The sequence below is a fragment of the Selaginella moellendorffii genome, unplaced genomic scaffold (genome assembly GCF_000143415.4).
Source record: "Selaginella moellendorffii unplaced genomic scaffold, v1.0 SELMOscaffold_164, whole genome shotgun sequence".
NCBI classification, from domain to species: Eukaryota; Viridiplantae; Streptophyta; class Lycopodiopsida; order Selaginellales; family Selaginellaceae; genus Selaginella; species Selaginella moellendorffii.
Genome location: NW_003314424.1, coordinates 52,513 through 72,738, shown reverse-complemented (window position 1 = coordinate 72,738; position 20,226 = coordinate 52,513). Strand labels below are relative to the sequence as shown.

Below are 20,226 nucleotides of genomic sequence, written 5' to 3'. Positions count from 1 at the left end.
ACCTTGGTAAGTTGGCTTGACTTGAGCTGACGAATTTCTCCCACAGACAGTCTGATGAACACAGAGCGTACCAGTGCTTGCAAACTTGTCTTGATGAAGATAAGTCTCTCGCCGTCATTGACATAAAGACACCTCGTCTGGGATAGCGGAGATTGGACTCTGGTTGGAGCTCCCAGTTGCGCCCAGTCGAGTTTGTGCGAGCGTTGCAAAGACTCATCCTTGAGCTTGTTTTCTTCTGGAGTGTGTAAAGAAAGCCACAAGAGTGACCACAGAGCCCACCACTTCTGATCCTGGTGATTTTCAACAAACGAAAATGTGATGCTCGGACTCTGGATCTCTTTCTCAGGAACTCCCCGAGGATCGCATTCCTTACCGCTGCTTGCATCCGACTTTCTCAGCATCGTCTCCAGGAGTGGAATCTGGTTCACCACTCGCCAGTCACAGACCATCTTCCGACAGACGTAATCTTCACATTAACTTGCTTCCAAGAAGGCCCGGTACAGCTGGAAGTAGAACTTGTACACAAGCCAACCTGCAGAGACGTAGAACAAAAGAAAGAATACCAGATGAATTCAATCAGCAGCAGTGTTGTGACCCAGACTCGGTACGTTTTACCTCCATTCCTGTGTAAGGAGTGAACGATTCGAACAGACTTGTCAAGGAACGGCTTCGTTTCTTCACTTCAAGCGTTGGAACCCGTTTCATTAGAGCCGCCGGTGTTCCTGTCTAAGGATAAACACTATTGACAGGATAAACACTAGTGACAGTGAGAACCATTCAGCAGCATGTACAGAGATTACCTACCTGGTCGAGGGTAAAACTGTGATATGTGGACCTGTGGGAACGTGTGCTCTCATATTAGTTCCATGATCCTGTCAAAATCCTCTGATGTTTCTCCTGACAAGGATAAAAGCTCAATAAGATACAATCTTTTTCATGCATGCGAGTGTACCTGGAAATCCACAGATAATATCTGTAACGATATGAATTTCCGGGACTAGTTTTTCTAAACTCGGCAAACGTGTACTCTCTCTTCATGCCCTGAAGAACACAGAAAACGGCTTATAGAGACAAAACAATCACCCAGAACATCGGTACCTCCAACACCGAGTCCCTTCCAGATTGAACCAGAACATGAAGGAACGAATACACGCAGGGGTGACAGCCATTTCCTCCAGATGCTGTAAGATGTAGATTTGGAGCATTGTACTTCTGTCTATGAGGAAGTGTGGCAACTAAAGCACGTAGAAGCGCTGGTATATTTGCTCCAATGTCTCGTCCTGTGGTGCAAAGAAAGAAAAAAGTAAATAAAAAATGCTAGCTTGAAACAGATAACCATAACCGTAAGCTCTGAGACAAATCGGGATCAAAGCGCACTGTGCTAGCAGACAGAACAGGAAAACCCTAATGAACTTGTGGTGAGGTGTGTCGTGTAACACTCCCCCCCAAACCGGAGCCACTCACCAAACCAAATCTGTCACGTAGGAGCTGAAATTGGTGTGGCCCCAACGGCTTGGTGAGAAGATCGGCTGGCATGTCCTGTATCCTGAGATGTTGGACGGCCAGGGTGCCACCGTCAACCAACTCACGCATGTAGTGAAATTGGACTTCAATGTGCTTCGAGTGGGCATGGTGGACGGGGTTCTTGGACATGGCAATGCTGCTTTGGTTGTCACATTAAGAAGTAGTGGGGCCAGCTTATGCACATCCTAGCTCAGCAAGTAACCCTTGAGCCCAGACCACATCCCTTCTACCAGTAGTGAGTGCGATGTACTCTGCTTCTGCACTAGAAATGGCCACTATAGATTGTCACTTGGAGGCCCACGTGATGGCACCTCCTGAGAAGGAAAGGCAAATGCCAGAAGTTGAGCGATGACCTTTGTTGTTGGCAAAAATAGCATCTGTGTAGCATGCCAATGAAGCATCACCCCCTAAATAAGCAATGCCATAGTCTATAGTGCCTTGGGGGTATTTCATGATACACTTGGCAGTTTGCCAATGTATAGTGGTTGGTGATGTGTTGTATTGACTCAAGGCAATAGTCACATATGTGGGGTGAGTTATCAAGGCTAAATATGTGAGGCAATGAATGAGATGCCGATAGAGAGTCCCAATGGGTAGAGGCTCACCAGACTGCTCAACTGTGAGGTCGATAGCACCAACGACCATCGGGGTCTTGACAGGGTGGCAATCACGCATACCAAACCGATCCAGCAAGACTTCGACTTTACATCGTTGGCTAAGCATGTAGCCACTAGACTTAGGATCACATGTGACTTCAAAGCCAAGAAAGTAGGAGACTTGGCCAAGGTCCTTCATTTGGAATTGCTGGCTGAGAGCAGCTTTCAAAGCAGCAATGGCATCGGTGTCATCACCCATGATGAGCAAATCATCAACGTAGAGGGCCACAATAAGCATGTGCTCAGCATGACCATTCACATACACATTGTGATTAGCATGACAGCAACGAAAGCCTTGAGCGCATAGGGTGGCATCAAATTTTTGATACCAAATATGGGAGCTCTATTTTAGGCCATACAAAGCTTTCTGCAATTGCCATATAGGGCCACCAGGGGCAACATCGTCCTCAAAACCAGGAGGTATATGCATATAGATGTCCTCTTGTAAATCTCCATTCAAAAATGCAATTTTGACATCCATATGGTGGACTTGCCATTTGCGAGCAGCCGCAAGTGCAAAAAGAGTACGGAGGTTGGCCATTTTTACAACCGGTGAGAATGTTTCATTGTAGTCAAGGCCATGGACTTAGCAAAAACCATGAACAACCAACCGTGCCTTATAACATACAACCTGACCATCTTTCCCATACTTTTTGGAAACAATCCATTTTGGATCCAAAACACGTCCTGAATCAACTGGAACATAAGTTCTGTTAACCTGAATGGAAGAAACTTCTTCCGCAATAGCTTCCATCCAAGATGAAGCCTCAGGTCCTAAGACGGCCTCATCATAGGTCATGGGGATGTTGACGTCAACAAGGACACAAAAGTCATCAAGCTTTGCAGCATCTGCTTCAGCATTTTCCCGGACTTTCAACGAGGGCCGACATTCCCGGGGGTGATCAAGAACTGGCATCGGATCAGGCATGCCACGACGTCGACAAGGTGGTGGAGGTGTTGGAGGCCTGTCCTCGACTGGAGGAGCATCAGCTGGTTCAAGCATGTCCAGAAGTGGAGGATTCCCCAGTGGAATCTCTGGTGGCAACTCATGAATAGGATCTTGAGGCAAAGGCAAGAGTGGACCATCTCCCATAAGTGGATCAAAGGAACAAGTCAAGTCTCAGCAATGAAAGAAGGATCTTGAGGCGGAGGCAAGAGTGGACCATCTCCCATAAGTGGATCAAAAGAACAAGTCGAGTCTCAACAATGAAAGAAAGATCTTGAAGAGCCTTTGTACACATGGGAAAGTCATTTTCATTGAACATGACATCTGTGCTTACAAGAGCCTTGTGAGATGCAAGATCCCATAACTTGTAAGTTTTTTTCCCGATGGTGTCATCCTGTGCATATCCCATGAAGATGAATTTTTTACTTTTGGGATCTAGCTTTTTCCGAAGTTGATCAAGGGTATGTGCATATGCTGCACAACTGAAGACCCGAAAGTGGGACACATTAGAAGTAGAACCTGTCCAAAATGCCTCAAGGGTTTTTCCATCCAAAGCAGCCGTGGCAAGGCAATTTGTACATGCATTGCTGTGGCTATGGCCTCTTGCCAAAACATCTTGTCAAGATGTGCATCAGCTAACAAAGCGCGAGTAGCATTGACAAGAGTGCGATTTTTCTTTTCTGTAACACCATTTTGCTGGGGGGTGTAGCGGGCTGTGGCTTGCAGTTGTATGCCTACATCATGATAGATGCCCCAAAGATCATTGTTGAGGTATTCACCACCACCATCAACTCGAAGAGCTTTTATCTTTCGACCAAGGAGGTTTTCAACGTAAGCCTTGTACGTTTGAAAGGCAGCAACTGCATCACTCTTACGCATCAAGAAGTGGACACATATTCGACGGATATAGTCATCAATAAATGTGATGAAATATCTTGCCCCATTGTGACTTGGCACGTCCATGGGGCCGCAAAGATCAGAATGGACCAAGTCCAGAAGTCCAATGCTTACTCAGCGAGAAATTCCAATGGTGATGCTTGCCTAAAATGCAAGCTTCACAAAATGTAAATGGGATATGTCGGAAATCCAATCTAGTAACAATATCTTGGGATTTCATCCGTTGAAGAGATTGGTAATGAACATGACTAAGTCTTTTATGCCAAAGCTCCGCACAAGAATCTGCCTCCACAGTCTGAAGGGCCTGAACCGGGTCAGCAGCAGTAATCTCATACAAGTCCCCAATGCATGACCCACGAAGCAATTGTGTACCAAGCATATAAAAGTCGCTAGAGTCAACCAAAGAGACTCCCTTTGCATCAAAGACTACCACTGCATTTTGATCACATATCTTGGTGATGGACATTAAGTTTTGTTGCAAGGTGAAAATGTGCATGGCACCATCAAAGGCCATGGTCCTCCCATAATCAAGTGAGAGCTGAAATTGCCCGATGCCTTCTATGGGGATAGTGGTATTGTCACCTAAATGAACACCATATTTTCGAATGCTCAGCTGATAACACTCAAAAAGACTCTTCTTATTGCTCATAAGATTAGTGCAACCAAAGTCTAAGAGCCACCGGCTTGGTGCTGCAATTGCCTCTGTATTGTAGAGCTCCTCAGCAGCCTCATTTGCTGTAGCAATTCTATCACACTCGCGTAGATTGGCTTTTGCCGGCATAGCTAGTCGCTTGACAGGCTTGGGAGCAAGGCAATCTCGAGCCCAGTGGCCCATCTCCAAGCAGCGAGCACACTGATTCTTAGCAAGTTTGGGCTTAGCACACCTAGATGCCATGGAATTTTGCCCTTTCTGGGCATTTGCAGCTGCATGCAGTTTTGCCACCTTGGCATCACCAGAAGCCTGCGAAGCATACATAGCTTGCGGCATTTTAGTTCTCTCGCTTTGCATGGCCTCAATGTTGTGAAGACTCCTCATGGCATTTGCCTAAGTCATCCCTGGTTGGAGAAGCAGGCTCTCAACTGTATTCTTCCAGCTAGCTGGCAAGGACCTGTAAAGCTGTAGCCTCTACTGCTCATCTGTGAGACAGTGCTTCACCCCAGCAGCCGCAAGTTGTGTGAAGAAGCCCTAGAGTTTGGCAGTGTGAGTCTGGATACAGCCATTTTCCTCTAGCCTCAAGGAATCCATTTGTGAATGGATGTTAAAGACATCCATTTCACTCTTGGTGCCATAAGTGTCACTCAGCCACTTCCAAAGCTTTGCCGCAGTGGACTTTGGAATCGATGGGGCAGCAAAGAGAACATTCGAGGACAAGCACATCGCAATACTCCCTCTAGCCTTGGAATCCCGAAAGTTCCAATCACGCACCTTAGCAGCGCTAGAGCCTGGAGCCGGTGATGACTCTGTCCCATCTACAATCCCCAACAAACCATGAAACAAGAGATAGGATTCAAGATGGATCTTGAATCCCTCAAAGCCTTCTCCATCAAACTTGCAGATGGATGGCTTTCCTTCCATAGTGCTATCCCAGCTCCGATACCATGAGACAAATCGGGATTAAAATGCACTGCACTAGCGGACAGAACAGAAAAACCCTAATGGACATGTGGTGAGGTGTGTCATGTAACAAGCTCCAGTGTCGCCATATCTCCTTCACACCTTCAGACACCACAGTTTTCAATCTTTGCACCTGTAGATAAAGCTCAGTAGCAGAGAAAAGAAACTGGCGAAGGTCCTTCCTAGTGTGTCTACTGTGTAGCTGCCAAGATGCCCGCGAGCATGCTTCGTCTTGCAGTATGTGCAAGCACCCAAGCAGCCAACGTTGATAGGAATGATCTCGACAAACTTGTTCTTACGAACCTGAAAACACAAGAGCAAAAGTGATTATAAACTTTTGGCAAATCAAGAGACGGTAAAGCATCCTGTCGAAGCAGCCAGGCCTCGTGGCCTTTCAAAGTCTCCCCCGCTGTATTTGCTGCACTCAGATGATGCTGATGGCTTTGAGATCTTTTAAACCCTGAGGAACACATCCAGCTATCCGGAGCTTTCACAGTACACCTGCGAATAAGACAGCAGCAACAAGTTGATCCAGCTTAAGATTCTTCCTTCTGATACTGATCTTACGTGTTGATCAGCCAAAGATCAGCTCTCTGAGGACAACATTAGTTCTTTTGAACCTACTCCAGTTTACCTGCCCGAATGCAGGTAAACTCAGTAAAGTCTACACCATTTCACAGATTCAGCTGAACATACCTCAATGCCAGTTTCAGGTGTTCCTCACATCGAATGAAGTCGAAGCTCGCCTCGCACAATGTCCCATTCTACGGCTAGAACCCTAAAAAACAGAGTACCTAGGTTAGGGCTCCGCCATGGTGCGAGAGCAGTCTCATGGGAAGCCGCCAAGGGCGGATGGGGAAGAATTGGAATCAGATATCAGGGCTGGGAAGCGGCAAAGGGCGGATGGGCCTGAGCGATCGATTCAGCAGCAGATTGAGGAAGTGGAATCGGAGATCAGGGCCGTGCAACAAGCGATTGAGCAGGTTGAGGAGCGCGCTAACCAGAAGGTGGATTCCACGCAGGGTGAGCTTCAGAAACACTGGATGGAGGAGAAAAAGCAGCTCCGTGAGGAGAAAAAGCAGCTCCGTGAGAAGGAGAACCAGCTCCGTGAGCTTCAGAAGCACTGGATGGAGGAGAAAAAGCAGCTCCGTCAGCAGCTCATTCCCTCTAGTGGAGTTAATTGGTCAAACGCCCGTGATCGGATTGCCAAGCTGAAGGAGCTCTTTGGACCTCGTCTTAAGCATGCCCGCATGTACAGAAAATGCCTTGAAAGGGATTCATTATCTTCTTTGCCAACTGGCTTGTCTCTGAAGGACATCGGGCAGCAGTTTCCCATTGTTGGACGAGAGAAGACTGTGGATGCTTTGCTCAGGGGTAACTGGCTGTTGTACAAGCAATTCATGAGCAATCAACACACAGACTGGGATGTGTTTAGGCGCCTCCACCATATAATGGGTGTGGTTGGATTCCCGGGTGCGGGAAAAACATCCTTTGGCAAGGCACTCCCACAAATACTCATTGAGATGAGAAGGCAACAGAGTGATCCAGGGCTAAGGATTCAACAACTTGCCTCGCTTTTCGATACATCAACCGATGAGGTGCGACCGTGGGATGCCATGATGAGCACCGTTGAACATCTCGACGTGGTCATGTACCATGATTTTATTTCAACTTTCATTGGCGAGGCCGGGCTGGGTGATGCTCAGGTTTTGGCCCTGAGGACTTTGCATGCAGCTGTTTCTAGAGCAGATGGCCAAGATAACATCAGAAAAGATACTGGGACTTGGACGTGTTTTTTTTACCAAGAGCTTGTCGCTGTTGTTGATGCCAAAGCACCTGATTTGAAGAAGTTCCTCCTGTTTGATGACGTGATAGCTTTGTTGCGAGAAGTCTGTGAGCTCGGAGACCAAAACATTTTCCTGTCGTTCTTCTTTGATGAGATTGGGAGGAACAACGTCCTTGTTCAGAAAGTGTTTCGGGAGTTCATAGTTTGGAAGTACAGCAACGTGGGTGGCAAAACGTTTGTCACTATGCTCGGAGCGACCAACCTTTTCACAGCGGCATCTTTGAGAGAGAGCGGTGACACTGGATCATCTGAAGTGATTTATATTCCTGTCAACCCTCTCAGCAGCAACGATCGGGAGAAGCTGGTGTTGCAAGTCTTTAACAAGGTGCTGAGGACTTCAAACCGTGAAGAACTTCACGCTTTAAATGATGGCATGCAGCTGTTGTGCAAGCTGAGCGGAGGGAATCCGAGGTTGATTACCTTCATGGTTCAGGCTTTGGCTTCAGATGACCCAGACATGGCCCTTGACATTGACAACCTTGCGCTGAGAATTCAGGAGCCCTTCCTGAGAGACAAAGTAAGGCGGATTCTGGATCGTGTCTGGAGCCTATGCAGAAGATTCGAGTATTACAATGGCTTTGCCGGGGATGAGAGATTTTCTTATTTCTTACGAGCAATTCAAGCATCGATGCTTCGTGAGCATGTCTCAAGGAATGGACCGGTTCTGCTGCAGGCCTTTCCAAGAGAGAATGTTTTGACATGGGAAGCCCTGGAGAGTTGTGGAGTAGTGGCTGTGGTTCTTGACGAAGAAAAGGCTCTGGTGGAGTTTTCACCTGTGTTACTGCATAAGCTAACACTCCAGCGGGAGGACCTTTTTGGCTCTACAACTTTTGATTTGACAACAATGTCAACGGATGATTGGAAGCAGAAGGAAGACAACGATTTGTTGTCTCTGATCTTCAGCATCTACATTCATAAGGTATGTGAATTCTACGTTCATAGTCTTTCATAGTCTCGGTTACTAAAATGTTATTTGCAGTTACTATCGGGGGGTTCAGACACCTTCATGCTGGCGGACGTGTTGCCTTGCGATTGGTACATCCCTGACAATCTGAAGAACCGAAAGTTCAGGTTCCCCACTTTTCCAGTTTCAATCAAGCAACTGAGTCCAGGTATGTTCTTGTTTTTAGTTTTTTGGTTTCGGATCAAACACAGTAGTCCAGGCTCAAAGGAGGAGGTTCAAAGGTCAGGGACTTGGGCCATCTGTGGACCTCGGAACAGCGGGGCTGATACCTTCCTGATACTCGAGGAAGTAAAAGGCATTGATTTGGAGCCATTTCTTTTGTACATCCAAAGCAAGTGCTCTGGAGACCCTCTTAAGCCAGCCATTGCGGATTGGTCGGAAGTCGTTCGAAATGTTAAGAGTGACGTCCGAAGACTGATTGCTATCAAGGACAATGAGCAGCCTGGCGATGAAAGTAAGTCCATACGTTATACATTTTTCATTTATTTTTAATTTTTGTTTTTTGTAGAGTATGCTCGAACGAACTTTGGATACGTATTTTTCTCGGACAAGGACAATTCATCAGCTCTCTCATATCAAAAGTCTAATCCGATGGATATATATGCCTCGAGTGTTATTATCGGCTCCAATTTTGGTATGATCGAGCAGATTGCAGCTGTAAGGCATACCAAAAAGTGTACGAGAGAGATGTGATCACCAGTATTTAGTGGTAAAGGAGGCTTTCCAGGTGCGATTCAGCTAGACTTTGATACCAAGAGAGTTTTACGATTCTGGTTTTCCTTTGGTAGGTGACTGGATTCTCTATTGGTGACAGTAAGGGAAACGGCATAGATAATGTGTTGATGACGTTGAGTGCACAACAATCCATATTTAAGTTTATTTAAGAAATTTAGTTTAAAAAGTCATAATTATTATTATTTCAGTTATTTTAAATTCATGTATAAGTAAATCCATATATATGTATTTTCCTGAGCTTAGGTGTCTCTCTTAAAACATTTCCTTCTCTTCTGTTTGATTATTTATAAGCAGCTATGTAAGTACTTCATTTGATTGATATCTTTTAGATTTCTTGCTCTTATAGTTGGCATATTAAACTACGTCCACTGATGTAACAAAGTTTCCCTTTTGACTATTGAATTTTTGTCAAAAGTTCCGAAGTGAAATGGTTATATCGATAGAAGTTGAAACTACTCGAGAATAAGTAGTGGGATTGAGATAGAGGAAGAGTCTCAAACAAGTTTAGCGAGAACTAAACCAATGAAAGGGAGAGAACCACCATAGGTGGTCGATCGAGTCTTTATGTTAGAGAGACTATGCTTCTTGGCTGATGGACAACACATAATGAGCCTTCGGTGTCAAACCATTGACGAATATTGGCTAGGTGCCAAGGATGGAAAGGGTAATACATGCTAGTTTTACTTTATAAAATAATTTATCATTTGATGAAGACATCGAACTTCATCTATGGGTGGTGGAGTTGTGAGACACAAATCCCTAAGCCCCAAAGTGGAGCCAAAAGGGTGCCACGTGGTAGTGGCTGAAGCGAGAGCCAAATAAGCGTAACATGTTTGGACTAAAAGCTCCAACTTGAAAGGTTGAGAGTGGGAGTGGAACATAAGAGGACCAACACATGACATATGGAAGTGTCTGAGAAGGAGTCCGAGATGGACCTGAGATGGAGTCCGAGATGGAGTCCGAGATGGACCCGAAATGGACCCGAGATGGACTTGAGATGGTGTCTGAGATGAACCCGAGATGGAATCCGAGATGGAACCGAGACCGAGACCGAGTCTAAGTCCAAGTCCAGGTCCAAATACTAATACACGATGTTGGGTGAAAGCCCAAAGAAATCGTCCCCCGAGGGGGGGGGGGGGGGGGTTCCAAAAGTATAGTAGGGAGAGTGTGGGGGTTGGACCCCAATAGAGCCAATTTGGCCAGGAAAGGCTAGTTTGGCCCAAGAAGGCCATGCCTAGCTGTTGGGTGATGAGATAACCACTGAGAAGTCCAAAGAAGCGGGGTAACTTGGTGAAGTGTTCAAGAGCTAACTCTAGTTTCCCTGGGAGATCGAATGGTCAATGCTACCAATCCACGCGTGGATGGCACTACCTACTTGGATACCAAGCGTGGCTTAACGGAACCTCACTCTAAGCCCATAGCTAAAGCACCCAAAAGCAGAAGGTGGGGAGAGTACCCATGAGGCTTGCATAGGGCCATGATGTTCCAAAATATTGTCCCAAAGTCCCAGACTATGGAAAGGAAGAGGAGTGGTCCTCTGGTGTAATGACCAAGGATACGATCATGTGGTGAGGAAGTCCCAAGGGATAGTGGGACTTAGTGGTTGTGCCTATGGGCCTTGTTTCAGTGGCAGTGTTGGCGAACACGGCCATGGACAGAAAAGAGACTTAGTGGGGCCTATAAAAGGGATATTGGGGAAGGTTGTTCCCCATGTCTATGGGCATCTTAAGGATGCTAGGGAATGGATCTTGGATGGTCTCTCATGGACAGATGGCCCAGTCTTTGAGAGACGGGACTACGATGCAAGTGGTGTTGGACCACTAGTGTGACTAAGGTGAATAGGCATGGCCTTAGCGTAACGGGCTAATATGTCGGTGGTACCTTGGGGTGTTGATCATGGGACTAGACACGTGGAGCACTTGGACCAAGTCCAAAGGTTAAATGGCATGGATGTCATTCTCAGGGCTAGTAAGTCCTAAATCCTGAATTAGACTTATGGAGGTTGTGAATAAGACTCCTTCAAGTGGTCGAAGATGTGGTTACATAACTAAAGTAGAATGGAAAAATTAGTCACTTACACTCTCCTAATTGTGGTGACTATGTACAAGCTTGTCATTGAGGCTACTCTTGTGTTGGTTCTTTGCCTTTGTGTTCACAAGATTGGATATCTCAACAATGGTATCCTATGGTGTTGACCCCTTCATGATTTAGAAGTATCATATTGAGAATTTTGCCTGCATCTTCTTCGTGTATATCAAATTAGAAGAGATCTCTTGCATTGCTTTTGTCAAGTGCTGCCTAGACATGACAATGAATTTGACTATTAGATTTTTTGTTGTTTCCTTGCCTATCCATTAGACAAATGTCCAACCATCCTTGTCCATAGTGATTGGGATTGCATCACCTAGATCCACTGAGTTCTCCTGTACAATCATTAGCTCCTTGAGGGCATCGTGGACAAAGAGCTACATCACTGATGCACCAAGACATTAGGAGTTTGTAGATTGTTTGATCGTTGAAGTAGTAGTGCTTGTACTTCAACAAGGGTGTCCTGTCAACACTGGTCTTTTTTTTCACGGGGTATTGTTGTAACTATGTGTAAATGACTAAATTTTCCATTCTACTTTCGTCACTTAACCACACCTCTGACCCCTTGGAGGAGTCTCATTCACAACCTCCTTAAGTCCAATTTAGGACTTGGGACTTGCTAGTCCCGAGAATGGCATCCATGCCACTCATCCTTTGCACTTGGTCCCAGTGCTCCACGTGTCCAGTCCCAAGACCGACACCCAAAGGTACCACTGACATATTGGCCCATTACGCTAAGGCCATACCCATTCACCTTTGCCACACTGGTGGTCCCATACCACTTGCATCACAATCCTGTCTCTCCAAGACTGGGCTATCCCTCCACGAGTGGTCATCCCAGATCCACTCCTTAGCATCCTTAGGATGCCCATAGACATGGGGAATAGCCTTCCCCAACATCCCTTTGTCAGTTCCTGCCAAGTCCCTTTTCCGTCCATGGCCATGTTCACCAATATTGCCACTAGATCAAGGCCCGCAGGCCCGGCCACTAAGTCCTATTGTCCTCTAGGACTTCCTCACCATGTGACCATATCCGTAGTCACTACACTAGAGGACTTCTCCTCCTCCTTTCCCCCATTTGGGACTTCGGGACAACATTTCAGAACACCGTGGCCCTATGCGAGCCCCATGGGTACTCTCCCCACCTTTTGCCTTTAGGTGCTTTTGCCATGGGCTTAGAGCGAGGTTCCATTGAGCCACACTAGGTATCCAAGTAGGTAGTGCCACCCACACTTGGATTGGGAGCATCGGCTAGTCGATCTCCCAGGGGAACTAGAGCCGGCTCTTGAACACTTCACCAAGTTACCCCGCTTGTCGGTTCGTATTCACTCTAGTCTTGGACTTCCCAGTGGTCCGTTCATCACCCAACACTGGGTCTGGCCTTCCTGGGCCAAATTGGCCTTTCCTGGCCAAATTGGCTCCACTGCAGTCCTCCCCCTCATTATACTTTTGGAGCTCACCAAACCCCCCAGGGTCTTGGAGACAAATGCTTTGGCTTTCACCCTCTCAGACTCGAACTTAGACTCGGACTCGGCTTTGGGCTCGGCCTCAACCTCGGCCTCGGTCTCGGTCCCGGTCCCGGTCCTGGTCTCGGTCTCGGTCTCGGTCTCGGTCTCGGTCTCGGTCCCGGTCTCGACCTTGGACTCCATCTTGGGTCCTTCTCGGATTCCATCTCAGATTCCATCTTGGGTCCATCTCGGACTCCATCTCAGACTCCACCTCGGACTCTAACTCGGGTCCATCTCGGACTCCATCTCAGACTCCATCTCGGGTCCATCTTGGACTCCGTCTCGGACTCCATCTCGGTCCATCTCGGACTCCATCTCAGTCCATCTCAAACTCCATCTCGGTCCATCTCGGACTCCATCTTGGACACTTCCACATGTCATGCGTTGGTCCTTTTGGGTCCCTTTTTTGGAGCCTTGCTTATTGCTCGCTTCATGCTCGTTCCTTGAGCACTCTTTTGGGAGTTCCACTCCCGCTTTCAACCTTTCAAGTCAAAGCCTTTTAGTCCAAACGTGTTACGCTCGTTTGGCTTTTGCTTTGGCCATTACCACGTGGCACCCTTTCAGCTCCACTTTGGGGCTTAGGGATTTGTGTCTCACAACTCCACCACCCATAGATGAAGTTCGATGTCCTCATCGAACGGTAAACCCTTTTATAAAGTAACAGCTATTACCATTTCCATCCTTGGCACCCAGCCAATATTTGTCTATGGTTTGACCCCGAAGGCTCACCATGCCTTGTCCATCCTCTAAGGAACATAGTCTCTCCAACCTAGAGACTCACTCGACCACCTGGGGTGGTTTGCTCCCTTTCATTGGTTCAGTTCTTGCAAAACCCGTTAAAGACACCCTCTTTAACTCAATTCCACTACTCATTCTCGAGTAGTCTCAGATTCCATTGACCTAACCTTTGCACTTTGGAACTTTTAATTTTTGACTTCTCAGAGTCAATTTCTTAAGTGTCTCCGACACCTTACGTTGCACATGGTGCAACTCCACTTCCCTATCTTAGGAAGTTCTTTACTTGAGGGTACCATCATCCTCTTTTCGATATCGTGCCACCTTTGGCACTAAGTTCCAGTTATCATAATTGGTGCTAGGGTTGCCCACGGCCCTATTATTTGGTTACCTTACCGCTCCCCCCTTTGGAGCATCCACTTTCACCAAATCGGAGCGGTTGGGAATCCACCCTTGGGGAAACATTGCCTTTCCCACAATCCGTTAGCACCCAACACATTAGTGTTCTCGGCCTAACTTTGCCATTTGGATTTTTTCTCATGATTCCCATGGCTCTTTTCTTAACCACTAGTCTTTTGCATCTATCCTTGATTGTTGCACCCAGCAACATAGGATCGCTACCTCCATTTTCAAGGTTTCCTTTCAGTTCCAAGCAAACACTTTGCTTTGCTAGGTCCAGAGGGTGTTCACCCCTAGTACGTCTCTTTAACATTTTCTACTGTGGGCTCTATCCACGGCCCAACTTTTGAGTCCCTCCCTTGGATCTCTTATAAAGACTACTTTCCTCAGACTTGCTATGCCATAGTATTGACATAGCTCATTTCCCTTAGATGTTCTTCCCACTTGGTCCCCTTGACCAAGCCACACCATTATCAATAGTTTAAATCAACACTTTGAACTAAGAATCATATTCCTTAACCGAAACAAAGACCTTGTCCTTGTTTAACCACAAGATCACCTAGTGATCTCATCTTGACCCCTTAATAGGTCTACCAATAGGAACTAGGTCTTCCAGACCCTTCTAAGTTGTTAACTATGACCCTGGGGGCATCCCCCACACTTGGCAGTGCGCCCAAGCTAGCCCTTCTGGCCAGGGATCCATAGCAACTGAGACTTGGTGTCCCCATCTCATTCACTATGTCCTTGGTGCCCTTTGCACCAAAGTGTTCAAGTTAGATATGCTGAGCTTTGTGCATCACGACTCCGAGGCATCCCTCGCTTGGCAGTGTGCCTAAACCAGTCTCCTCACTGAGAGTCCATGACCACCGAAATATGAGTGTCCTCATATTCCAAACCATCACCACGCCCTAGTGATTTGGGACTCGAACCCAAGCACTAGAGGGTTGGGACTCGAACCTAACCTCCGTATATGCATTTACAGACGGCATCACCCTAGATGCCTGGCGTGACTCCCCACGCCGGTGCACCAACTTATACTTAAAACACGCTATAGATCACAACTTAGGAACCTAGTTCCCCCACACTGCCAAGTCCTCTCACTTGACAAGCCTGTGATCATGCATGGACTCCTCCATGCTTGGCCCCATGGGCCACCCCTTTTGAAGTTAGCACTTTCAACTAGGGGATTTATCCCCCTGACTTGCTAATCTCACTTAGCAAGTCATCCGGCCACCGTAACATGATTCATGCATAAGCGTGAAAATCCTTAACCATCGACTTTCCTTCAAAGCCCTCTTTTTGAACACTCGGGAACTATTTCCCCAACCTTGATAACCTCACCTCATGGCCAACTTCAAGACCACGCTTCTACTGCACCACTCCGATTTTGCGCATTCTAGGAACCATTTACATTTGGCCTTTCTAGGTACTAAGCTACCTAGAATTGTCTTTGGGAACTTGAAGGAACTCTGCCCCTTAGCTTGCTAAGGCCTCTCCTTTCGCAAGCTTTCCAATTGCCAAATGGTCTAGCATCGACAATTCCATGCTTTAGACTCTTTATGGCACCACAGTTGCTAGTAACAACATACTCGAGTGCCTACTTGATTCTCCACTCCCAACTGACATAACCACCCTTGGTTATGCTCTTTGATTCTTATGGTTTGGTTCTATCCCCTTACTACTTGCTTTTGGCCTCACACATTTCCTTCGGTTATTCGTCTCCAAACTAGGAGGATAACTTTGCACTTTCTACCATGCCTTAGCAAGTATTCTTGGGGATGAACTTACCTGACAGCCTAGGGAGTGGTTCCTCAATCTGGGTATGCTCACCTTATAATCCCACACACCAGGATTAACGTTGCTACATATGGGCCTTTATATACCCATCACTAGCCTTGCCAAAATTCCATTTTTGGCTTTATCCGATTCGAATAGACGGACTTCTTCCGTCTTTGCAACCTTGGACATTTGGATAGCACCTTCTATCCATCATTCGCTAGGGACTTAGTCCCTTGGGCTTTATCTATTGCCCTCGTGACATTAAACACCACCTCCGAGTGTTCTAGAGTGTTTGGGTGTCCCAATGATGGCCTCTTTGACAATGAGCATTCCCCTTTTTAACATTGACTTACTATATCGCAAGATAAGCAATTTATCCCCTATAAGGGTATATCTAACTTCTTTATGCCATTAAGAAGTCTTGGGTAGCTACCTTCTACCAGTTTAACAAATCATCTTGCACCTTTTGCTTAGTTGCCTTATAGTTGTTAAGTCCTATAACTCATTGCTGGTGCTTCCACACCTCCATCATTGTTTTGGTCACCACACTCTACCACATGCCTTCCAGCTTAGGCTATGCCATTCCCATTTCCGTTGGGATTCCCTTTGGCAAGGGGTTCTTATGAACCCACCAACATAACCTCAAAGTATCACACCTTGGCATATTTGGTGTCTTCGCACCATTGGCCCCACGAGCCTATCCTTATGACACTACTTATTAGTGTCTAGGTCTTTGCCAAGACCAATATGGCTGTTCCTCATGCTAACTATCCGTTAGCACCGCACCATAGTGTTTGCACCGAACTCTGGGCCAAAGTTGCTTTCTTCTGGGAACATCTTTCCCACAACTTTAGTATGGCACATTCAGCCATCAATGAGATACCTACTGTTCTCATACTTGGATCTTATGATCCTCCCCATACCTCATAAGGCACCGTACAGCTCAGTCCAAATGCTTCAACCAATCCCTTAAGATTATTCCTTGACTCTTATTTGTGTTATCCCGCCTTTTTGGACTTTATCATCCGATGACCCGTGAGGTCCTACCTTTGAGGTGCTAGCTCACTGGAATACAACTTCTTGTATTCAGGTCCTAATCACAAAGACCATCTTTGCAAGTGTTACTCCGACACTTGATAATTTTCTTGGGGCAACCTTTTGCCCCTTAGGACCACTTGTCCATGTGATGAGAATACCAACTCATCCTCTGAGTACACCCCCAACTCCTTGGGTTGTTCTAGCATTTATTAGAGGTAGCTCTGGCTACCATTTCAAGGACTTGTGTCCTTTTTCGTATTTGACCTCCTGCGGTCATTACTTCTAGTCTCACATTCATGAGCACTAACCTCAACTATATGAGGATAATCTTGTGACTCCTTTATTGTTTTGGAGTCTGCATCTTTCCCGTGATCCTAACTATAGTTGTTTACCACAACTATGTTAGCCCGTTTGCTGCATCAAACGCTCATCTGGATCACATCCTCACTCAATAAGGAAAGCCTTACACTGTTCCCAAGATCCCAAAGTCGTTCCATCATAGGCCCTTTTCTATCCACCACCTTGTCTACAAGTTCACACATGAACTATAGTGGAGAGTCATGTCTTCCCGACTTGCTACTCTTCAAGGACAAGCTGTTAGGCGCCAGCTTTGACTACATGGTCAATGTTAGTCAAAGGGAGGCTCAAGGGTATATTAAGGCATGTTAGGGTAAGGGACTTAACCTACCCTAGAGCTCACAATGGAGTGGCAGCGCAGTGGAGCTTTTGAGGTAGCTCGGGGGTGGTTGGGTGGTGAGGAACCTCAAGAGGTGGCGTAGCATAGTTTAGGGCAACTAGATATCTGTCTTTTTGCGCCGGATCATAACATTGGTATCATACGAGTTGGTTGTGATGGCCGACCAAGCTGAATGCTGGAATCCTAATATTGATGGTGGTGCCAATGATGGTGCCGACGAAGCTGCGGAGATTTGGACCATTCAAGATGTGGTTCATGAACTGCAAGCCCTTAACCGAAATCAGCAAGAGATGCAAGACGAGATGCATGGCATGATGGATACCATGCGTGGGCGTGTTGAGGCACTCGAGGCTGGACGGGGTAGCGCTCCAAGTAAGCCTTCTTTGGTAGATCGACTCAAGATTCCAACATTTTCCGGTGATGGTGGTGTGGATGAGTATCTCGCTTGGCTAGCCAATGTGAAGAAGTTCTTAGCTGCTAGGGGAACTCTAGATGCAGAGTCTTTAGTGGCTATTCCGATGGTTTTGCGTGATGCGGGTCTTCGATGGTGGAATTGGCTTGAGGAGTCCCATGTTGCGGATAAGAAACCACCAGTGTCTACCATGGATGAGTTTGAGGCTGCTTTTCGTTTACGTTTTGCCCCTCATTACAATGTGGAGAATGCTTGTACAGAACTTTGACATTTCCAGCAAGGGAAAATGACGCTTGGGGACTATATTGAGAAGCTTACTTGCTTGATTAGTCGTGTTCCAATGAAGGATCCGGATCAGAACAAGTCCTACTTCATTGATGGCCTACATAGTGAGAGCATGCGGCAACACTTGCGTCATTCTCAGCCTACAAAGAGTTTGGAGGAGCTCTTTGATGCAGCTCGTCGACTTGACAATGACAAGCACAAGTCTCGCAAGCGTTCACGGAGTCCTTCTGTCGAGAATCATCGTGATGATCGCCATGGACACAAGGATGGGAACAAGCATCACAAGTTAAAGTCGGTAGTGACTACTTCAGATGCAAAGGGGTCCAAGAAGCAGAAGTTCTTTGTGAAGAATTATCGACAGGGTTGTCATAATTGCGGCGAACTTGGACACTACAAGGCTGATTGTCCGCAGTTGAAGAACAAGCAGCAGGACAAGAAGAATGGCCAATCTTCTTCTCACGGTGAGTCAGATGCTAAAAAGTTACAAACTTTGCAGCATGAGGATGAGGAGAACGACCATTCCGGTTGGAGGAAGCGACTTTCGATCGTTGCTCGTCAGCTCAACTGTGTGTGGAACAAGATGGAACTTGAGGATATGCGTGAATCAGCTTTAATGCTGGAGGGCATGTTCCGTGGCAATCCAGTGCGGATTTTACTGGATAGTGGGAGCGATGACAACTTTGTTTCGGCAAAGTTTGTTGCGGAGCATGGCTTGGTCACACGCAGAGTTCTTCCATACACAGTGGAAGGTGCAGCTACCTCTGCTCAGCATTTCGATGCTTGTGTCAAGGGGCTGGAAGTGTTGGTTGGCAAAACCACACTTCTGGAAACTTTTTATCTCGTGGATATCCATCGTGTGGATCTCATCCTTGGGATGCCATGGTTGGTGAAGGTGGATCCAGAGATAAAGTGGAGTATTAAGCGTATCTCGCTGGAGTATGGTGGCATTAAAGATGTGTGGTTTGGCAAGGGCATTCAACCACCAATTGTTATGCTCTCTGTTACATCTTTGAAGCAGGCTTGTCATAATGGAAAAGCACTTTCGAGTTACTTGCTGTTTGTTCGTGACTTGGGGGACCAAAGCACGTGTGGGGGAGAAGCAACAGTACAGGATGTACTTGACAAGTTTTCTGATGTTTTTCTATCTGAACTTTCTTATGGATTGCCTCCATTACGAGGTGTGGAGCATGGGATTACATTGGAGCCGGGGACACGGCCAATTTACTAGCATCCATTTCGGTTAAGTTATGCGGAGGAGCAAGAAGTTCAACGACAAGTCAAGGAGTTACTTGAGTTTGGATTCATTCAGCCAAGTAAGTCTCCATTTGGTGCTCCGGTCTTGCTTGTGAAGAAGAAGGACGGTTCAATGCGAATGTGTATTGACTACCGCGCTTTGAACAAGAAGACAATGAAGGATAAGATGCCGATGCCACATGTGGATGATATCCTAGACAAGCTTGGTGAAGCATGAGTGTTTACCAAGATTGATCTGAGGAGGGGATATCATCAGATTGCAATGGATGATGCATCTATCTCCAAGATGGCATTCAACACAAGCTTCGGACATTTTGAGTTTGCAATTATGCCGTTTGGTTTGACAAATGCACCGGCCACATTTACTCGGTTGATGACGGAGGTATTTGGGCGTTATCTTCATGAGTTTGTGGAGATTTTCTTGGACGTCTTGTTTTTAGCAAGAATATGGAGGAGCATAAGGTGCATTTGTGCAAGGTTCTTTTGTTACTTTGAGACAGCAAACTTTATGCAAAGAAGAGCAAATGTGAATTTGCAAAGTCGGAGGTGGAATATCTAGGCCATATTGTGACATCTCAGGGTGTCAAGACAGATCCAAGGAAGGTGGATGTGGTGGAAAACTGGCCTACACCGACTACAATGGCCGAGTTGCGCAATTTTCTTGGTATAAGCTCTATTTCGTTAAAGTGGGATTTATTCAGTAAAATGGGACTAGGTACAAATTTTCAAGTATTTGAAAATGACGTGAAATTATATGTTTTTTGTCCAGGGGCTAGACATATCTGGGGCATGGTGACTAGCGCGGTGACTTTGTGTCCAGACTGAGTCCATCTGGTTGTATAATAAAT

General features: G+C 46.4%; 1 protein-coding gene, 1 long non-coding RNA gene and 1 pseudogene across 2 annotated transcripts; 1 reads left to right on the top strand and 2 right to left on the bottom strand.

Annotated features, from left to right (window-relative positions):
• Positions 1–369: 369 nt before the first annotated feature.
• Positions 370–1,653, bottom strand: LOC9663419 (annotated as a pseudogene).
• Positions 1,654–5,628: 3,975 nt separating this feature from the next.
• Positions 5,629–6,422, bottom strand: LOC112343557. The gene is made up of 3 exons (XR_002991316.1): positions 6,335–6,422; positions 6,206–6,272; positions 5,629–6,139 (listed from the first exon to the last, which is right to left on the bottom strand). It is a non-coding gene; the product is annotated as an uncharacterized LOC112343557 (long non-coding RNA).
• LOC9663434 lies at positions 6,402–9,381 on the top strand. Its single transcript, XM_024667212.1, has 5 exons — positions 6,402–8,403; positions 8,464–8,596; positions 8,648–8,902; positions 8,957–9,175; positions 9,237–9,381. The coding sequence occupies exons 1-4, from the start codon at positions 6,451–6,453 to the stop codon at positions 9,139–9,141; spliced, it is 2,526 nt and encodes an 841-aa protein (XP_024522980.1). The 5' UTR covers positions 6,402–6,450; the 3' UTR covers positions 9,142–9,175; positions 9,237–9,381.
• Positions 9,382–20,226: the final 10,845 nt, after the last annotated feature.